The 18,491-nt window shown below is 48.6% G+C and overlaps 2 protein-coding genes and 1 long non-coding RNA gene across 8 annotated transcripts in view; 2 read left to right on the forward strand and 1 right to left on the reverse strand.

The window, feature by feature from the left end:
• The first annotated feature begins 1,275 nt into the window (after nucleotides 1-1,275).
• On the forward strand, nucleotides 1,276-2,963 carry LOC134479563 (uncharacterized). Its single transcript, XR_015625983.1, has 2 exons — nucleotides 1,276-1,367; nucleotides 2,672-2,963. It is a non-coding gene; the product is annotated as an uncharacterized LOC134479563 (long non-coding RNA).
• An 11,963-nt stretch (nucleotides 2,964-14,926) lies between these two features.
• Amigo2 (adhesion molecule with Ig like domain 2) lies at nucleotides 14,927-18,049 on the reverse strand. Of its 3 annotated transcripts, none has more exon segments than NM_001437904.1 (2): nucleotides 14,927-17,381; nucleotides 17,771-18,049. In NM_001437904.1, a coding segment is annotated over 1 exon segment (1,563 nt). In that variant the 5' UTR covers nucleotides 17,324-17,381; nucleotides 17,771-18,049; the 3' UTR covers nucleotides 14,927-15,760.
• Pced1b (PC-esterase domain containing 1B) overlaps nucleotides 17,785-18,491 on the forward strand; it is a 134,029-nt gene continuing 133,322 nt past the window's right edge. For 2 of the 4 annotated variants that reach the window (XM_087557571.1, XM_087557570.1), the window contains exon 1: nucleotides 17,785-17,963. The gene's annotated coding sequence lies outside the window, so the exon portion shown is untranslated. Of the gene's footprint in view, nucleotides 17,964-18,222; nucleotides 18,305-18,491 lie in introns of those variants that run through there. The other 2 variants (XM_087557572.1, NM_001039454.1) reach the window with 2 other exon arrangements.

Consider the following 18,491-nt stretch of genomic DNA (forward strand, 5'->3'; position numbering starts at 1 on the left):
TGGAAAGGGAGTTCAGTGGATGAAGCTTTTGAGAGTCACCACCATGCTGGAGAGCTTTTCCACCATGCATCTGCCTTTGAGTCACCCACCCCCTGCCCCCGTACGTGACCTCTCACCCATCGTCCTGTACATAAGCAATAAGCTTGTTGGTTCTCTAAGCTCTGATTTCGTGGACTCATTTAATCTGTCCTGGTTTGAATATGCTTGGCCCAGGGAGTGGCACTATTTGGAGGTGTGGCCTTGTAGTTGTGGACTTTAAGACCTTCTTCATCCTAGCTACTTGGAAGTCAGTCTTCCACTAGCAGCCCTGAGATGAAGAGGTAGAACTCTCAGCTCCTCCTGAACCATGCCTGCCTCGATGCTGCCATGTTGACCCCACCTTGATGATATGGACTGAACCTCTGAACCTGTAAGCCAGACCCAATGTAATGTTGTTCTTATAAGACTTGCCTTGGCTATGGTGTCTGCGCACAGCAGTAAACCTGAGACAGTGTCCTATTCAGGGTGAGGAGCCACTTGTTCACAGCCCTCGGGAGACCACAAAACACAAGGCCTTCCACATGCTCGACACACACTCTACAGCTGAGCTCCAGACAAAAAAACAATCTTTAGTTTTTTTTTAAACAACACTAGAAGTTCTAGGCTCTTCAACCCCAGTGGCTGACATCAGGACACCTGCTTCCAACAGCGTTTGCTATGGTAATTCCAGACACAGGATGCCAATAATGGGTCAATAAGAGTTGGTCTTAAACGGCACACACAGCCTAGGTGTTGAGGCCAAACAAATCTGTATATTCCAAACAAAATGCCTGTATATTCCTCCAAAAAGACTGACCCTATTAAAACTGACATGCTGCCCCACTTGGGCTCGACACCACACAGCAGAGGGGCAGCGGTTGGGAGAAGCTGCAGGGACTCTAGAGAAAACCATTTGTGGTCTGACAGACTTTCCACGAAAACTGTCCCAATAGCCATCCATGCCTTGCGTCTCACAGTTCCCACAGCCCTGGCCACCCATCGGCCTACCCTCCTCCCCAGGTGCTCCTTTGGAGAAGCAGATATCCTGAGGGCTATGCTACGCACCACACCCCACTCGGGGGTCCCTTCTTTGGCTCAATTTCTTTCTGTGATAATGCAGATTTCTCCTCATACCAGGAACTACCTCAGAAAATATGTTGCCATGGGAGTTGCAGGAAGTTGCCTCATATTGACAGGAGAACAGTTAATTGGCCTGTCAGACCGCACACCCTCACAGAGGTCACCTCTGACAGCTGGCCTTCCGAGACTAAGTAAACACACGAGTTGTGTGCTCAAGCAGTCAGCAATCCTCCTGACAGGACGAGATGCTAAGAAAACCTGCTGGAAAGGTAGGAGACGGCTTGTTAACTGTGTGTCAGGCCTGCCCGCCTGATGCCTTTTCAGCCCAGTCTGATTCCTTTTCGGCTTCTGACACATGCTAATTGGCACGGTTCTGTGAGCAGACGCTGAGAGGAGATAGAGCCAGCTTCCTGCCTCTCCTGTACTCAGCATGACACTCAGATTGGTACTTTAGATGTATTTAGACAGCTTATTCCTCCGAGAACACGGCAAGACTCATCATGTGCTCTTTTGAGGGGCAAGGGGGAAGATGTTGTAAACTATGGGGCACCGGTGGAAAACGAGTCAAGTGGAAGTCAACTGTGTTGTAAACAGTGTGTGCTTATGTTGCCTGGCCACCCCTCAGGTTCACATCAGTGGGCAGTCAGATAGCTCCTCCTGGAAGTTCCCGTAGTCACTTGTTTACTAACAAATATTTATAATTTGCTGACCTAGACTCTGTTCTTGGCTCGGGGAACACAATAATAAACAAAACAGATAAACAACCTCACTCTTGTAGAACTTACATGGTGTGGTAACCATAAAAATGGCCCCAGAGATCCAGGGAGTGGCGCTATTATATGTGGCCTTGTTGGAGTGGGTGTGGCTTTGTTTAGAGGAGGTGTGGCCTTGTGGGAGTAGGTGTGGTTTTGTTTAGAGGAGGTGTGGCCTTGTTGGAGTGGGTGTGGTTTTGCTTAGAGGAGGTGTGGCCTTGTGGGAGTGGGTGTGGTTTTGTTTAGAGGAGATGTGTCACTAGGCAGTAAGGCTTTAAGGATTCAGAAGCTCAAACCTGACCAGTGTATCATCATCTTATCTTGCTGTCTCTGTCTGACAATCAAGATGTAGAACTCTCAGCTCTTTCTCTAGTACCATGTCCGCCTGTGTGCCACCATGCTTCCGACCATGACAATAATGGACTAAACCTCTGAACTGTAAGCCAGCCCCAACTGACCATTTTCCTTTATAAGAGTTGCATGGTCATGGTTGAAGTGGAAACTTCTAGCTTCTTTGCAAAGCTCGTTATGACAAATGTTGTTTTGCTGGGGCACGCAGATAAAAGGATGTTTTGCTGTAGCAGACATGCGAAAGGATGCGTGATGGGGTATAAATATGACCCTACAGACAGCGGGAGACGGAGCATTGGTTTCTTTTGCTCCACCTCACTATTCCTTGCTAACGACGGGCATGTACTGGTTCGCCTTCCTGTGTGAGTGAGCTAGTATTGTGCTAAACTTATGGTGATAGCAGAAAGAACTGCTGTGAGGTTCCTGCAGCAATCGCTCAGGCCGGTTGACGAGCCTTGTGGTTTCTTCAGGATTGAACTACAGCTGCTGGTTTGTGCCTGCAGAAGGGACTGGACCGAAGCTGCTGGTTCGCATTTGGTGTTTGCTACGGGACTGAACTGCTGACAAAGAAGACTGAGCTCACCCACCAAGGAAATATTGCTAAGACGACCCCATATCCTACGGACTCTTCTCTTCCACTATCTCTGGTAGCTGGTGGGCAAGAGGAGAGATTGAATGTCTATTAAAATAGGCTGCAAAAGATTGATGCCTACACTTGGTTGTCTCTTCAGCGCAATAAAAGCCCAACTAAGACACATGGTAGGTAACGTGTGGCACATGTGTTTCTGATTGTAGTTACGTAGCAGAGAAAGATCAAACTGTAGCAGGGACAAGGGGGGGGTCACCTCTGTGTAAACACCGTGAGCCTCGCAGCTGCAAAAGCATCTGCTACAGGAGGACCTAATTGAGGACTGCCTAAGAGACCAAGGATTGCTGGCGCAGACAATGCCAACCAATCGGGAACTGATGTTTAGAAGAGACGCTTTCTTGGGACCAATAGGGTGCCAGCGGAGGATATAAAAGGAGCTTGCAGCAGCTGCATTGTTTCTTGCCTGCTCCCGGAGTTGACTCCTTACCACCTCACCTCCAACCCCCAAGGGCAGACAGGGTCAGGCAGCAATCAAAGCAGGACATAGTGAGTCTGACTAGAAGACTTCCTGTGAGAAGAAAAGGAGGCTAACCTCCCTAGGAAAGTGTTTAGGAAGAGGAGAGAGAAGCAAAAAGGTCCTGAATAAGGAGATCGCCATTTGGAGCACACAGAGACGGTAGGTGACTTCAGACTAAGTCTGGTCCTCAGAAAGCTGGTGGGGCTGGGGAGTGAGGGCCAGCAGGCCGTGGGATGGACTTGAGGTTGGCTGCACTTTACAAATTTACCGCAAGGTTTTCACTCAAGTGAGTCTCTCGTGTGGATCCCAGCCCTGGAATGCTTCTGGAATCTTGCTGTACATGTTTCCAGTGTGGTGCAGGCAAGGAAGAGACAGGGAATCACAGGGCTCTAAGCTGAGGATGAAGTGAACTCCCCTCCACTTCAGGTGAGCCCTGTGGTGTGCCTGGTGCTAAGGACTGACCCTGGGGCAAACATGGAAGCGGTGAAGCAAGTCGAGGTTGGATGCCTGAGTGAAGGATGAGATGGGGTAGCGAAGAGTGGTCAGATACCAAGTGTGATTTGCAGATGGAGCCTAGGGAATGTTCCCGCAGGTCCCTTGAAAGGGCAAGGGACTCATCCAAGATGGTTTGGGGCCTGAGCCATGGGAAGGGTGGAGTTGCCATTTGACTGAGATGAGGAAGAGTTGGGCACAGCCTATCTCTGACTCCTTCTGTCAAATCTTTCTCTGATTCGTCACTTTGTCTGCCCCTCAATTAGGCATCACGTTCAAATGTGGGTGCTTCCCTCTACGAACTAACCTTACCTTCATCATTAGAGATTAAAGATGTGTACCAAAGGTGTGTTTGCACTCCAGCCAGAATGCAGAGACCTAGAAGGTCTTTGGATGTGACCCCTGGACAGAGCAGCCATGATGCTGGATTAAAATTCCTCTACAGGAAAGGACAAGGGTAGAACTGAGAAGACATTTTCAGATCAACATAAACCCTTGCAGGGGAATGCCCCTGGGCCAGCAGTGCTCTCTAAATGCCTCTGAGGTACGGAGAAGCTAGGGGGCAAGTGTAGCTAAGTTTCCTTAAGGTGGTTTGACAGCAGCTAAGTTCTTAGTTCTTATGTTCTAAGTAGTTTCTAGAATTAGAGGAGATGAAGGTGTCAGCCAGGAAACCTAGAAATGCCTCTGCCCACAGCTCTGAGTCCTTACACCCTGTGGGAAGGGGCTTCAGTGCCTCACAGCGATCCTGCCACTATCTCCACACTCAAGAGAAGTGCAGGGTGACATTCCTACCTCCTCACTGTGTGGTGCTTAAAACCCAAGAGCCCAGAGACAAACAGCAGGGAGCCAGCCAGCCACATTATTGCAAAATCCATGTAAAGTAATGGCCGGACTTGATTCTTTGATCCAAGACCCTGTATGGGACAGTGTATGATTTTATCTTCAAAATCCCTGCTAGATTCTTAAGCTGCATTCTGTTGAACATTTACATTAGAAAACAAAACAAAAACAAACAAAGAAAAAGAAACCCCAGTAACGTCTTGTCCTTCCAATCACTGTATATCATAGGCGACCATGATCCTTATTGCAAATTATACAAAACAATCAATGCTGTGCTTTTCCAGTCGGATGCTAGGATGACTAGGATTTACCGCACAAACAGCTCCTGACAAACTTGGCCCAGGATCAAGCAGTGTGTTTCCTCTGGGTTTGGGGGAAAGGTCAAAATTATTATAAATGGTTGCTAAGGGGAGATGCTTGCTATTTTCCCCACTGACTTGAAGTAGGTCAGACTGAAAGCTGAAGATATCCCTAAGGTTGTAATTAACCATGAATATTAAAAATCTGAGAACAAATTTAAAAACAAAACAATCGGCTTCTTTTAAACTCCCTCCTCATAGATCTTTTATGGTATTCATTTCCCCAGGCAAGGTAAGTTCTTTGGAAAAAGAAATACAACGAAGAACAGATTCTTTTATGTGCGCAGCAGTTCTAGAAGGCAAGACTTTGAGGGAGTGTGGTTTAAGCAAAACACACACACACACACACATACACCACACCCCACACACCACACATGCACATCGTGCGGGTCAGTCTGAGAGTCTACCCTTCAAAGCCACCCTTTTCCATCCCTTTCGACCGAAGACATTCACTCTTACAAAACTGGTTTAGTGCAGTCAATATGTGGGCTAGCAATGTAAATTTAATTACAACGAGGCTTGGGTAAACATCAGCTCTGAGACACTTTTTGGTCTACAGAGTGACAGCGGAATTAAGTAGGATTACCTCATCACAATCCAGCCTCGAATGAGAAGCTAATGTTTCGCACCCTCTTTAGCCCAGCAAAACACACGGATCTATGTAAGCCACTTAGGCTTTCCCGAAGAGCCAGGAGGCAGTCCGTGGGGCTGCATCTCCAGACCAGAGGGGCAGAACTGTGAAGTGAGGAGGGTCTTTACATTGCACCCCATTCAAAGAGGCTGGAGATGGAAGGCAGACTCGGCTGGGGCTGTGGGGAGGGGCAGTCTCTGCAGGGCTGGAAAACAGCCGGACCACTGAAGGGAAGGCAGCCTCCAAACAGAAGTGCAGCAAGAGCAGAGCCCTCTTGTGGAGATGAAAGATACTGCAGGCTAATGCGCTACTGCCGTGGTTCTCAACCTCTGGGTCAATAACCTGCCTATCAGATACCATTCATAACAGTAGCGAAAGTACCGTTACGAAGTAGAAACGAAAATAATTTTATCATTGGGAGGGTCTGAAGTGAAAACTTTAAGGGTTCTTTGGAAAGTTGTGTTGGACGGTGTTTTGCTGGGGCAAACACATGAAGGAGTGTTTTCCTGAAGGGGACACAGGCGAAAGGTTAAGGCAGACTCACGAAGGAACGTTTCGCTGAAGCAGACACAGGAGAGAGGAAGTCCTGCTAAAGCAAACACGTGAAAGGACACGTGAGGGAGGTTTCTTCGCTGACAACATGCTTGCATTGGTCCACCTTACCTTGCACCTTACATGTAGCTGCACATGCTCATGGCCGCACATGGTGAGGCGAGATCATGCTGAGGCAAGGCACGTGGAGGACGCGGGATTTTAGAGGAGATAAATAGGACTCCACGGAGTGATGGAGGCAGAGCTTGGCTTGCTGGTACAGTTAACTGTGCAACGCTTGTGGGTCTCACGTATTTCCTGATCTTCGCTCTGCTGAGAGAGGCACAGCCGAGAATTTCTCCTGGTGTCCCTGCTGGTCCCTCCTGCTGACTGGAGCCACCATGGCTGAGGCCTGGCTGTCCCTGCTGGGTTGCGTCACCGTCACCGTTGCTGCTAACCCGACTCTACCAAACTGCGCTGCTGGTGTATCCCTAAGCTGCTGCTGCCACTGCTGCTAACCTATGAGCTGAACTGCCAATTTCTAGCCAAAGATCCTTTCTAAACAGGTCCCGTTACCCCCCACTCCCATCCTTTCTTTTCAACTACCTCTGGTAGGTGGTGAGCTAAAGGGAGATTAAAGCGTTTAAAAACCATCATTAAAACTAGGATTTAAAAAAATTGAAGGTCTGTATTAAAGGAACTGTATTAAAGGGCCACACCAGGAAGATTGAAAACCACCGTACTACATCTACAGCAGACGGTGGTCTGCATCCAGACCACGAGGTTCAGATCCCCATACACTTCTGAGCTTACCCTCTCAAAGAAGGTACGTTAAAATAAGGCAGGAGACAGAGTGTACAAAGCCATTACCGTGGAGCCTAACACACAGGAAATAATCATTACCGTTCCCTTTCTCGTGACTGGCAGCACACATTAAGAAAACTTCATGGGGTTGGGGATTTAGCTCAGTGGTAGAGCGCTTGCCTAGCAAGCGCAAGGCCCTGGGTTCAGTCCCCAGCTCCGAAAAAAAAAAAAAAAAAGAAAAAAAAAAAAGAAAAAAAAAAAAAAAGAAAACTTCATTCTGCTGTGGGTGGTGGTGAGACTTGGGGCTGTGAGTTAGGCAACGGGCTAGCATGGCCTTCCCACGGATCGTGGATGGTAGTAAGCCACAGGCAGTACGACTTGAAACGGGACCTCTGACACTCATTTCAGGTCACTGTTACCTCTGTACGGCACCAGCAGGTAGATCCGTCCCTAATGCTGCAGACCTTCCATACAGTTCCCCGTGCTGCGGTGACCCGCCACCATAGAATTATTTCATAGCTACTTCACAACTGTAATTTTACCACTGTGGTGAATCATAAGGTAAATATCTAATCTCCGACCCCCAAATGGGGTTGTGACCCACAGGGTGAGAGCCACTGACCTAGGGGCTATTGAACTGGTGTTCAAGCCTCCCCCACATTATCCCATTGGCTGTTATAGTCACTAACTAGCAGGCAACTCTCTACCACTCTTGAATCGCTCTAGGTTTATTTGATTTTCCTCTGGGCTGCTCTGATTTTTGCCAACTTGACGTAAACCTAGACATATATCTGGGAACAGGGAAATTCAATTAGGAGTGTTTACACCAGATTGCCTCTAGGTGGCGCACCACTCCCGGACAGGGGGGTCCCGGATGGTGTAACAAAGTGCACTCAGTCTGCTACGAGGGCCGTAAGCAGCCATAGTGTCTATTTCAGTTCTTGCCTTGGTTTCTCTCAATGGACTGCGACCTGAAATACATGAGCCAAATACACTCTTTCCTACCCACGTCGGTTTTAGTCAAGTGTTTTATCACAGCAACGAAACCAAGCTAAGACACTCTGTACCACAGTGCCCTTGAGGAGGACGGCGTAGTTACCATGCAATACCTATGGTCCATAGCACTGGCGACGTTTAGGAACGTTGTCATTCCCAATGTGGAGGCCCCTTGTCCTGTCACCCTATGAAACAAAGTGCCACGGATGCTACAAAAATATCTGAAACTATATTTGGTGCTCAGCTAGAATTATTACCTAATAGACATTTTTAATAAAATAAGCTAGCACTGGTACTTTAAAAATAGTTTTTAAATTATCCCGAGAAACCCGATTTTAAAATTAGTTTGGGAAATCCCTGAAAGGGTTCGAATTGCTCACATCATTTTCCTGGAAATTTGAAAGGAATTTTTCTGCTCTCCCTCAAATAAAACTTTTACTTTAGAAATCATGAATAATTTAAAATTCTCAGAATACTGAAATTGATCCCTTATTCGTGTAAATGTGTTGATATATAGTTTATAGTGACAAAGCAGAAATTGATTCTGCATCTTAAGTGGCTGTATGGAGGAGTAGAAACAGATTAATGAATGAGTCAGTAATCTGGGGAAGCCTGGGCTACCGTGGCAGTTTAAATAAAAATGATCCCTATAGGCTCCTGAATTTGAATGTTTGGTCCCCAGTTGGTTGAAGAGTTTGGGAGGGACTGGAAGGTGTAGTCTTCTTGGAAGAGGTACGTTATGGAGGTTTCAAAAGCCCAAGTTATTCTCAGTTAGTTCTCTCTCTCTCTCTCTCTCTCTCTCTCTCTCTCTCTCTCTCTCTCTCTCTCTCTCTCTGTGTGTGTGTGTGTGTGTGTGTGTGTGTGTGTGTGTACATATGTATTTGTGCCAGAGGTCGAAGCTGGGTCTTCCTGGGCTCTGAAATCATCTCTCACTAAACCGGGAACTCACCAATTGGGTAGACTGGAGGTCCAGGAAGCTCCAGGGATCCTTTTACTGCACCCCAATATCCGATCCCTCGCGCTGGGAAACAGGTGCAAGCCATTTATGCGGGTTCTGGGAGCACAGCTCCGGTCCTCCTGCTTGTGTCACACAAGCCATCCTCCCAGGCCTCCTTCACATTCTTCAATTTTATGGAAAGTTTCCTTATGGCTCATGACTTACAGAGCCACTTATAGAATGCCTATGTGAGAATATGGAGCTGTTTGCTTGTTTGTTTAGTGGTTGTAGGACTTAAAACCAGTCATTAACCAGGTCACCTGGAAAACTTACCTTTTCTGTTGTGAACTTCTTTCCCCACTGGCTGGACTTCCTATCTGTCCCAGACTGTTGGAATGACAGCAAGCCTCTACTACTTCTCACTATATGCCTGGTATTCAGTAGGTGCTTAATACAAGAATCCACTATAAACGCCAGTTTTGTTTTTGTTTTTGTTTTTTTATTCTAAAGTGTCTATCTGACCATTTTGTTTAGCCCCGTCCTTACTATTAAAGGACTGCCTTCCCTGTAATCCACTGCAATGGCCTATGGGCAAAACAGTCTTCATTGTTCAGGATATATACAAGGGGTGTACTGGTTAGCTTGTATCAATTCCACAGACCTGAGAAGAGTTAATCTCAAAGAAGGCATTTCCTCCATCAGAGAGAGGCCTGTGGGCATGTCTGTGGGGGCATTTCCTTGATTGACAACTGATGTAGAAGGGCCCAGTCACTGTGGGCAGCCCCACTCCTACGTAGGTATCTTGGGATATAGAGGACAACAGGCCGAGCAAGTCTTGAAGATCAAGCAAGCCAGTAGGCAGCATTCCTCTATGGTTCCTGCCTCTATGGTTCTTCAGTGATGTACTGCATCAGGATGTGTAAGACAGATGAACCTGGGCTGGAGAGATGGCTCAGTGGTTAAGAGCACTGACTGCTCTTCCGCAGGTCCTGAGTTCAAATCCCAGCAACCACATGGTGGCTCACAACCATCTGTAATGAGATTTGATGCCCTCTTCTGGTGAGTCTGAAGACAGCTACAGTGTACTCATATACATAGAATAAATATTTAAAAAAAATAGGGGTTGGGGATTTAGCTCAGTGGTAGAGCGCTTGCCTAGCAAGTGCAAGGCCCTGGGTTCAGTCCCCAGCTCTGAAAAACAGAAAAGAAAAAAAAAATAAAGCCTTCTGTCGCCAGCTTGTTTCTGGTCACATTGTTATCAAGACAACAGAATGGAGACTAGGACCCAGAGAAAGCTTATGTATAACCCATGCCCTGCAAAGCCATTCCAGGAAATACTTGTATGAGTATTTAACGAGATTACTTATCAATGATTACCGTGATACAAACAACCCAATTACCTTATGCTTCAAACCAATAACCTTCTCCCCACATAGACCATGATGAGAAATAGAAACACAGACCCGGAGCTGTCCTTAGGGAGGAAGGAGGGGACTGGGAAAAGATCTAGTGGATTTTAAAAGGAATATTCTAGTATGTTGGAAAAACGATGGCATTTCTCTGTAAATGGAACCTGCATTCAGAGTCTAGGCGTATATGTTAACCGTGCTATGAGCTGATCAGACTCTAAAGGTTCGGTGCTCACTGTTGCAGACCCAATCTGTTGTAGCTGCCTCCAGACTAAAAACATCGCAAAACTGAATGAATCGGGGTTGCCATACTAAAGTAATTTTAGATTTCATAATTCACAAAAACTCTCGAGCCCTAAGTTCCAGCCGGTGCTTTACCTTGGGGCCCACTTAAGAGTCAGCATACCAACACCTTGTTTTGTTTTATTTTTAAATTAGTCTACTTTATGGGACTAAGACGTTTCTTTTTATTAATAAATCCACTAACAAGTAACACTGTATTTTGACGGGGCCTGGACCCATGAATTCTGCTATGGTCCCACATAGCCTGTGTTTCGTCAAAGCAGGTAGAATATGAATCATATGGTAAGGAAAATTTAAATACGATTGGTAGGCTCTGTCCCAGCTTCCCAAGTCAGACTCCGGTTGGGAGAGTGGGAAGCTGTTGTTTATCCTACTTTCCCTGAGGAACTTACTGGAAGCCTGGCTGTGTGCTCCCTGCTTAGCCTCACGGTAGTCAGTTGACGGTGGAGGGTGGCAGGAATTGGCCGCAGCCAAGAGGGATGGTGGTGCTGAGGCTGGAGTCTGTTTCAACTCTTAATAGGATTCCCCAACCACGTGTCTTCTCAGGTCTTGTACTGAGAGTCTATCTGGCTGCTCCTCTTGTAGTCTACCCTCATAAATGTCACCTGTTCCTTTTCCTAATTAGTGGGGTTTTTTGGGGGGGTTATTTGGAAATATAAATTTCATTTTCCTAGGCTTAATCAAGCAAAATTAAAAATTATCGAACTGGGCGGCAGTGAGGCATAGCGCAGAAGCCACGTACGTCTACATTCTGAAATCCTTTTAGGCCATCCTTACAGGATGTTAGTCTCAAAAGTTTTTTAGACCCTGGACATCAAAGGGAAGATTATGTGGCTGCTAAGGCCATCAGCCCACAGCAGCGGTTGGTCCAGCCTGGGCTTCTGCCTCCCAGAGCCTGGCATATATAAAAGGCAGAGCCTCATAAACTGTTGCACCTGGCAGTGTGCCTTTGTCCCCAGTCCTAGAGACCGAGTCTGCACACTGGAATTGAGCTGTGACTTGAAGGCAGTCCTTCAAAAGAATGAAGGATACCTTCCCTTAGGCAGATGGAGAACTGACTGCCTGCTTCCTGTGATTGCAAACACTAGCTGCCATGCTCTGGGACTGCAGAATCAATGACACCTCCTGTGGCTGGCCCCCAAGGACTCTGCAGAGCTCTTTTGATGTGTTCAGTCAATAGAGCAGTCCTGGTTTCGAAAATGCAGGGAAGCCTAAGATGTCTTAATAAAGTACCGGATTCGCTGGTGAAAAAAAAAGTTTTTTAATTGTGTGTGTGTGTATGTGTGTGCGTGTGTGCTTTCTTGTATAGTTGTGTGTGCTTGTGTATTTGGGTTCTTTTGTTTGTGTGCATGTGTGCACTTGTATAATTTTTGTGTGCACTTATGTACTTGAGTTCTTGTATTTATGTATTCATGTGTGTATAGTTATGTGTCTGTGTGCATGTGTATACTTGTGTAATTGTGTACATGTGCATGCTTATGTGTACTTATTTGTGCTTGTGTGTACTTATATGTGCTTTGTGTACTTGTGTGTGTGCCTGTATACTTTTGTGTGCACTTGTACTTGTTTGTGTACTTTGTGTACTTGTTTGTGTATATTTGTGTCTGTATGTATGTGTACTTGTGTTTGTGCTTCTGTGTGTACTTATGTGTGCTTGTGTCAGGGTGTGCATGCATGCCTGATCGGGTGTGTAGAAATTAACTTATGTGTGCATGTATGTGTACTTATGTGTGTGCTTCTGTGTGTACTTGATGTGTGCTTGTGTATATTTGTGTGTGTGCTTGTATACTTTCATGTGTGCACTTGTACATGAATTGTGTTTGTGTACTTCTATGTACACTTGTGTATCTGTCTGTATGTGTACTTGTGTTTGTGCTTCCGTGTGTACTTACGTGTGCTTGTGTGTGTTTGTGTACTTGTGTGTGGGCTAGGTGCATGCATGCCTCATGGGGTGTGTAGAAGTCAGAGGACAACCCTCTCATGCTGGCCTTAGCTGGCACTGTTTGAGTCTCTTCACTGTTGTGTAAGCCAGGCTTGCTGCCCTCCAGCTCCTAGAGATTCTCCTCTCTCCACCTCTCATCTGGCCACAGAGATGTTCTGGATGGCTGATGGTGGGCTGCAGTGTACTGTACTTTACCTGGGCTCTGGGGATCCCAACTCAGGCCATCAGTCTTGGCTTTTACCTATTGAGTCCCCTCGCCCCTGAAACCCTAAAATGTTTATCTCAGAATTAGGATTACTGTGAATACATACAGAAAAGTGTCACTCTGGAATCTCTATTTCAGTGAAAATGCTCTAAACCCAAGGAAAATTCACATCAGGGGTAGGGAAGGTAGTTCAGTGGGTAAAGGCATGCACTGTTTCTATAGAGGACAAGAGTTACATTTCAGGCACCTGAGTCAGGCAGCTTACAACTCCTGTAACCCTGACTCCAGGCACCTGTGGTCTGTACGCGCACACACACACACGCGCGCACACACACACACACACACACACACGCACACACGCACACACACACGCACACACATGCACACGCACACACACACACGGGGGGCGGGGGAGAGAGGGAGAGGGACAGAGGGACAGAGGGACAGAGGGAGAAGATAGCCACTCCTGAGGCTGTCACTTGATTTTTCCACGACTTTCCATCTCTCCACACTGGCTTAAGAGAGCAACCCAGTTGCATAAGTCTGGGTTACTGCTCAGAGGGAAAGTTATATAAAAGTTTTTCGTGAGACAAACTTACGAAGCACACATTAATTTTGTACCTATATTTAAAATACATGAGATCGGATTCTTGCTTAAAAATTGGTATTCCTAAGCACTCCGGAGTCTACACCAAAACACTCAGTCCCGGGACTTACCATCGGTTTTTTTTTTTTTTTTTGGTTCCTAAGTCTGCTCAGAAACAAGAGTTTTTAAGTACTCAGGATTTTTTTGTTGTTTTATTCTGATAAAAAAAAAAAACCCTTATTTTTTACCTAAGTCTATCCTGCCCTAACCTGGGATCTGGGCATGAGAAGCAACTGTGGTTGGACGCCATCACCACCCCACTCCCAGTATTGCCCCCAGTTGTCTGCCAAGCCAAACACTTATTTCTTAGGGATCGGCAGCTGGAAGGCCTTAGGGATCTCATCCAGGCGAGATAAGATACAATTTAGGGACCCTTTTCAACTTCATTGCCAGAGTGGTGCCAGCCCCATCGCATCCCAGAGGCAGCACAGCCATGCCCTCCCTCCCTCACCTTCGAGGCTGCTCTGAGGAAGAGAAGATTGCCTCCCTGGTCATACCAGCTCCATACATCTTCTGACACTTCAATGGCTGCAACTACAATAAAATCTTGGCTGGCAGCCCGGCTCTGATGGACTCTGTCCACAGGGTGAGGGGTTTAAGAAGCAGCGTGGTCATTCCTAACACCTCGTGACGCTGTTCACAGTGCTGCAGCCTACTCCCTAGGAAGGCTCCTTCAGACCACTTGCCCCTTAGCCCCCTGCTGACCAGTCTGCTGCAGAGAACGCCAGACAGCCCTGAGAGAGCTGCCACAGGGCCGCTATCACCAACCTTGTTAGTCACCAGTGTCACAGTCAACTCTCTGTCCTCCTCTCTGCCTCTCTAAGGGGCTGCTGTTGACCATACCCAACTTTCCCTAGCGAGATGCCCACCCGATTCTCCCCTGCCCTTGGCCACTCTTGATGTTAGTCCTTCTCCATGCCCACGGGTGTTAAGGGTCACCACTCTTTTGGATGAGATGCTGGGCCTGGGCTCCCCTCACCCACTCTGTGGCTGTCATTCACTGTTTGGTCATCCGAACCAACCATCTCTCTGAGCCTCCTCCATTGAAACACCAGCGAGCTGTGGTGCTGTGCTAATCCATCTTAACCCCAGGGCTACATTCCCTCAGGATGTGGTATGGGTTAGAAGGCCAGTGCGACTCTGTGCTAGGGCTCCTGGGAGACCGGGTTCCAATACGAAAGGAACCTGAAACACCAACTGGTCTTGAGCCCTCTGTCTCAGTGCCATAGAGAGGCACGTGATTATCTCTTGGCAGACAGGAGAATCATCAGGTCCCCCCCTCGGCAGTCGCTTGTCCTAAAACCAGAACGTGAGGGTCTCCCAGACCCGGCTGGAATGCCTACTGTCAGAGAGCGAAACTCTGGCTGGAACATATTAAAGCTGTTGTCTCCCTCTCAGAGGTCCCAGCTGTAATAACAAGAACATCGGAGAGGCGTCTGCCAGGAGATGGTGCTTTACAGACACAAACCCTGTCGCATCGAACATCTCATACTGCATTGGGAAGCAGGCGAGCAAAGCACGAAGTCACAGAGCACGTGTATTTACGCTGATTTAAATGTCTGGAATACAGTACATTGGGGTCTATATGGCCATTCATAGAACTTAAGGTTTTACATATACACACGCAGGTGGACAAACCTGAGTCTGCTGCGGTGAGGGTGTAGGGAGTGACTCAGACAGTTTGGCAGTGACACATACTCTTGGCAACACATAAAGACACCTTTAACTTTTTGGGGGGCATCTTTTGTACCAGGATACAGCACAGAGATGACGGAGAAGACAGCTAAAAGCTAGGCCCCTGTGCACTCCATGGGACGTGGCATGATTCTGTGGATGTTACTAGTGTGTCTATCCTGGTCCGAAATGATGGTTTCGGCTGAAAAACCTCTATGCTAACTTTATGATCTATAAATAACCGATTCTTCCTTCTACATCTTTTAGAGGGGAAAGAAGCCACTCGTGTTTTTCTTAAAAATAAGAAAAGCTCAGCTCAACTTTGGCTCTAGTAAGTTAAAAGGTTCTATTTTTAAAGAATGCTAACACATAGCTTTATTTTTTTTCCCTCTGAGATAACCAGGAGATAATGGCTGGTCCTACCGCCTTCAGGCCAGCCTGAAATCCTCAAAGATGCTGATGGCTGTTACTGGGAACTTAAGACTCTCAAAATCAACTGGATCTTTACCCAGCACGAGGAAGCAACCAGGGTGCTCTGCCTCACTTCCTAGCAACCATCATAAAGACACCATTTGGTTTTCTCTCAAAAAAGACAAAACAGTTTCTCTCCTGCTACTAATTTCGTGGACTGCAGTTGGGTAGGGAGAGGTCAAATCACGACACCAGACGAACACAGGCACACGGTTAAGTGGATGCCACGAAGGGGGTGTCTGAGAACACGGAATTGACCGAGTCTGAGTCAGATTTTGCCCTGGAGGACTTTAAGATGCCCTCGGCTATAACGGTCTCACTGGGGACAAGCTTGACTTTTCCATTCTGTCCCACCGCTGGATCCTTCAGGGGCTCCAAAAACACCACTCTTTTACCTGCCTTCCGATCCTCAGCAGAGGCATCCCGGGTGGGGCCGGGACTGAGAATGGACGAATGGGCGTTGCTTTGGTTCAGTGCGTTTTTCTGTCTCTTGTCTCTACATTTGCAGGGACACGGTGTCAGGTACAGGTACAGTAGCACTAGGACGATACTGACCACGCAGGCAGCCAGGGTGGTGAAAGCCGTGTTAAATGCCTCGTGGGCGTGGTGGGATCTGTTTATGGTGAAATTGCTCACGTTTATCATGATGTCCACCGTCTCATTCAACAGGCGCTGCCTGTTCATGGCGATACAGGAGTAAACCCCGGCGTCCTCAAAACCAGGGTTCTCTATAACCAGGCTTCCGTTGTAAAACACTCGAAAGTTCCCCGTGTCTTTATCCGGCTCCAACAGCCTGTTGTCGGGACCCACCCAGATGAAATCGGTGTTCCCGTTACCGGTTTTGCCGTCACAGTGGACAATCGCCCTTTCCCCAACCTGAGCCTCGTGGATAAAGCCAAGTGCGTGGAAGGAGCCGTTGATGACGCTGTGAGAACAGTTCAGAAAGCTATCCTGGAGCAGCAACAGCTGGTGGGAGTGCCTGGAGTCCAACCACAGGCGACAGGTGTAGTCATGCTTGAAATCCGTCACAGAGTTAAAGTGCCTACGGTACCAGAAGGTCAGCAAGGAGTACAGGGAACAGTCACAGACGAAAGGGTTCCCGTGAAGGAAGATGCCCCTCAGCTGCTTTCCCGGCACTAAATTTATGTGGTGCATTGGTATGGAAGCAATTTGATTGTACGAAACATCTAAAAATGTCAGATCAGCCAGCTTGAACCTCCCGACATACAAATCCATAGGGAACTTCGTGAGGAAGTTCCCACTCAGGTAGAGTTTCTGCAAGTGGGAGAGCCCTCCGAACGCTGCCGGGTCCAGATAGGAAATGTGGTTGTTGTAAAGCAGGAGCACTTCCAGAACCTTTAGCTCCTGGAACATGGCACTTTTCACCGACTTCAGCCTATTGGACGATAAGTCGAGACACTTTAAATTTGGAGTGGTGGAGAAGCTGCCCGTGGAAATGCTGGTGATGTTGTTGTGGCGAACAATCAGGGTGCTCAGCTTGACGAACGACACCGGAATCCAGTCGGCATCCAGGAGTCCGATTCTGTTATAGCTCAGATCCAGTCTTTTAATCAGTCGGAAAAGGTTCCCAGGCACCTTAGACAGGTTTTTGTTGGTGCAGCTTACAATGTCAGTGGCACAGATGCAAGCCGTAGGGCACAGTCCTGAGGAGCTGGGGCTCACCATCACTGCGATCACCAACAGACACAGCAGCTCTCTGCAACCCGGTTTGACAGCTCTAGGCAGGGTGGGCAGTGTGTGGAACCTTAACGACATTATGGTCGCCTCTGAGCCTCTTGCCAGTCGCTTCTCACCAGCACAGCCTCCCACCAATCTGGTAACAACATTTAAAAACGGGAGAGAAGTACAAGTTAACTGCCACTAGTTAACCCCTTAGAGTTATTCCGTAATTGCTTTCGTTCCAATCAACTTTTGAGATGGGTTCCATCTCCAATTGGGGGGGTCTTTAAAAAAAAAAAAAGAACCTGTTAAATGCATTTTTCCTAGATTACTCCAACTCAGTACGATTTCCAGGTACCTCCTCTCAATGCAACAGTCTCACTATCAGAAACTCAGGATTTTTTTTGTTGTTGTTGTTGTTTTTGTTTTTAAAGGATGCATTCTGCCTTAACTCCCTCCGCCGACACAAAAAATACACAATCGCATCCCATAAACAATTGAACGGAAATACTTAGCCAGCCGTCGGTCTAGCCGACCACTCACAGCGCGGGGAAGCCGCAGCGGCTCGGGAGAGGCCGCCGACGGCGGTGCGCTCAGAAGGTCCGCGCGTCCGCCTGCCGGTTCGCGCCCCGCGCGCTCGCACCTTCCCTCCAGCTCCCGGTGGGCGGCAGCCTCTCAACTTTGGCGAGTTTCGAGGCGGCGGCGCGGGCTCCCCGGCTCTCTGGCTCGGCTGCAGGTACCGCCGGAGCTCGGCCGCGCCGGGAGCGGGGTGGGCGGCGGGGAAAGCCGGCCCGCCGGTGGCGCTCGCAGGCTGCAGGGCCCGGGCTCCCGCGCCCGCCGCCCGCCTTTTATCCCGCGCGCCCGGGGTCGGGAGCGGGCGGGAGGCGGGTCCCCGCGTCCTCGCTCCTTGGGCGCCGCGGCGGGCGGAGCAGGGGGGGGCGCAGCCAATCGCAAAGGCGGCCCCGTGCGGGCTCCGCGCCGCCTCTCGGCCGGGTGGGACCGCAGCGAGGCCTGCGACTCTGCACCCCCAGGCCCCGCGCCCCTCGCCCCGCGCCCGCGGGGGAGCCGCCCAGCCCGGTAGGGAGCCGCCCAGGGTGCCGGGGTGCCGCGCACCGGAGCCCGCGCGCGGTGGCCCGCAGGTGGCACCCCACCCCGATCTCGGAGCCTGGTTTAGGGGCTGGGGCGAGGGGCCTGGCGGGCGCTGTGCACCGGGTGCTTGCTGGGGTCCCTGCCCGGGTTTGGAGGAGGAGGAGGAGGAGGACTG

Source organism: Rattus norvegicus, chromosome 7, assembly GCF_021556685.1.
Source record: "Rattus norvegicus strain SHRSP/BbbUtx chromosome 7, alternate assembly SHRSP_T2T, whole genome shotgun sequence".
Taxonomy (NCBI): Eukaryota; Metazoa; Chordata; class Mammalia; order Rodentia; family Muridae; genus Rattus; species Rattus norvegicus.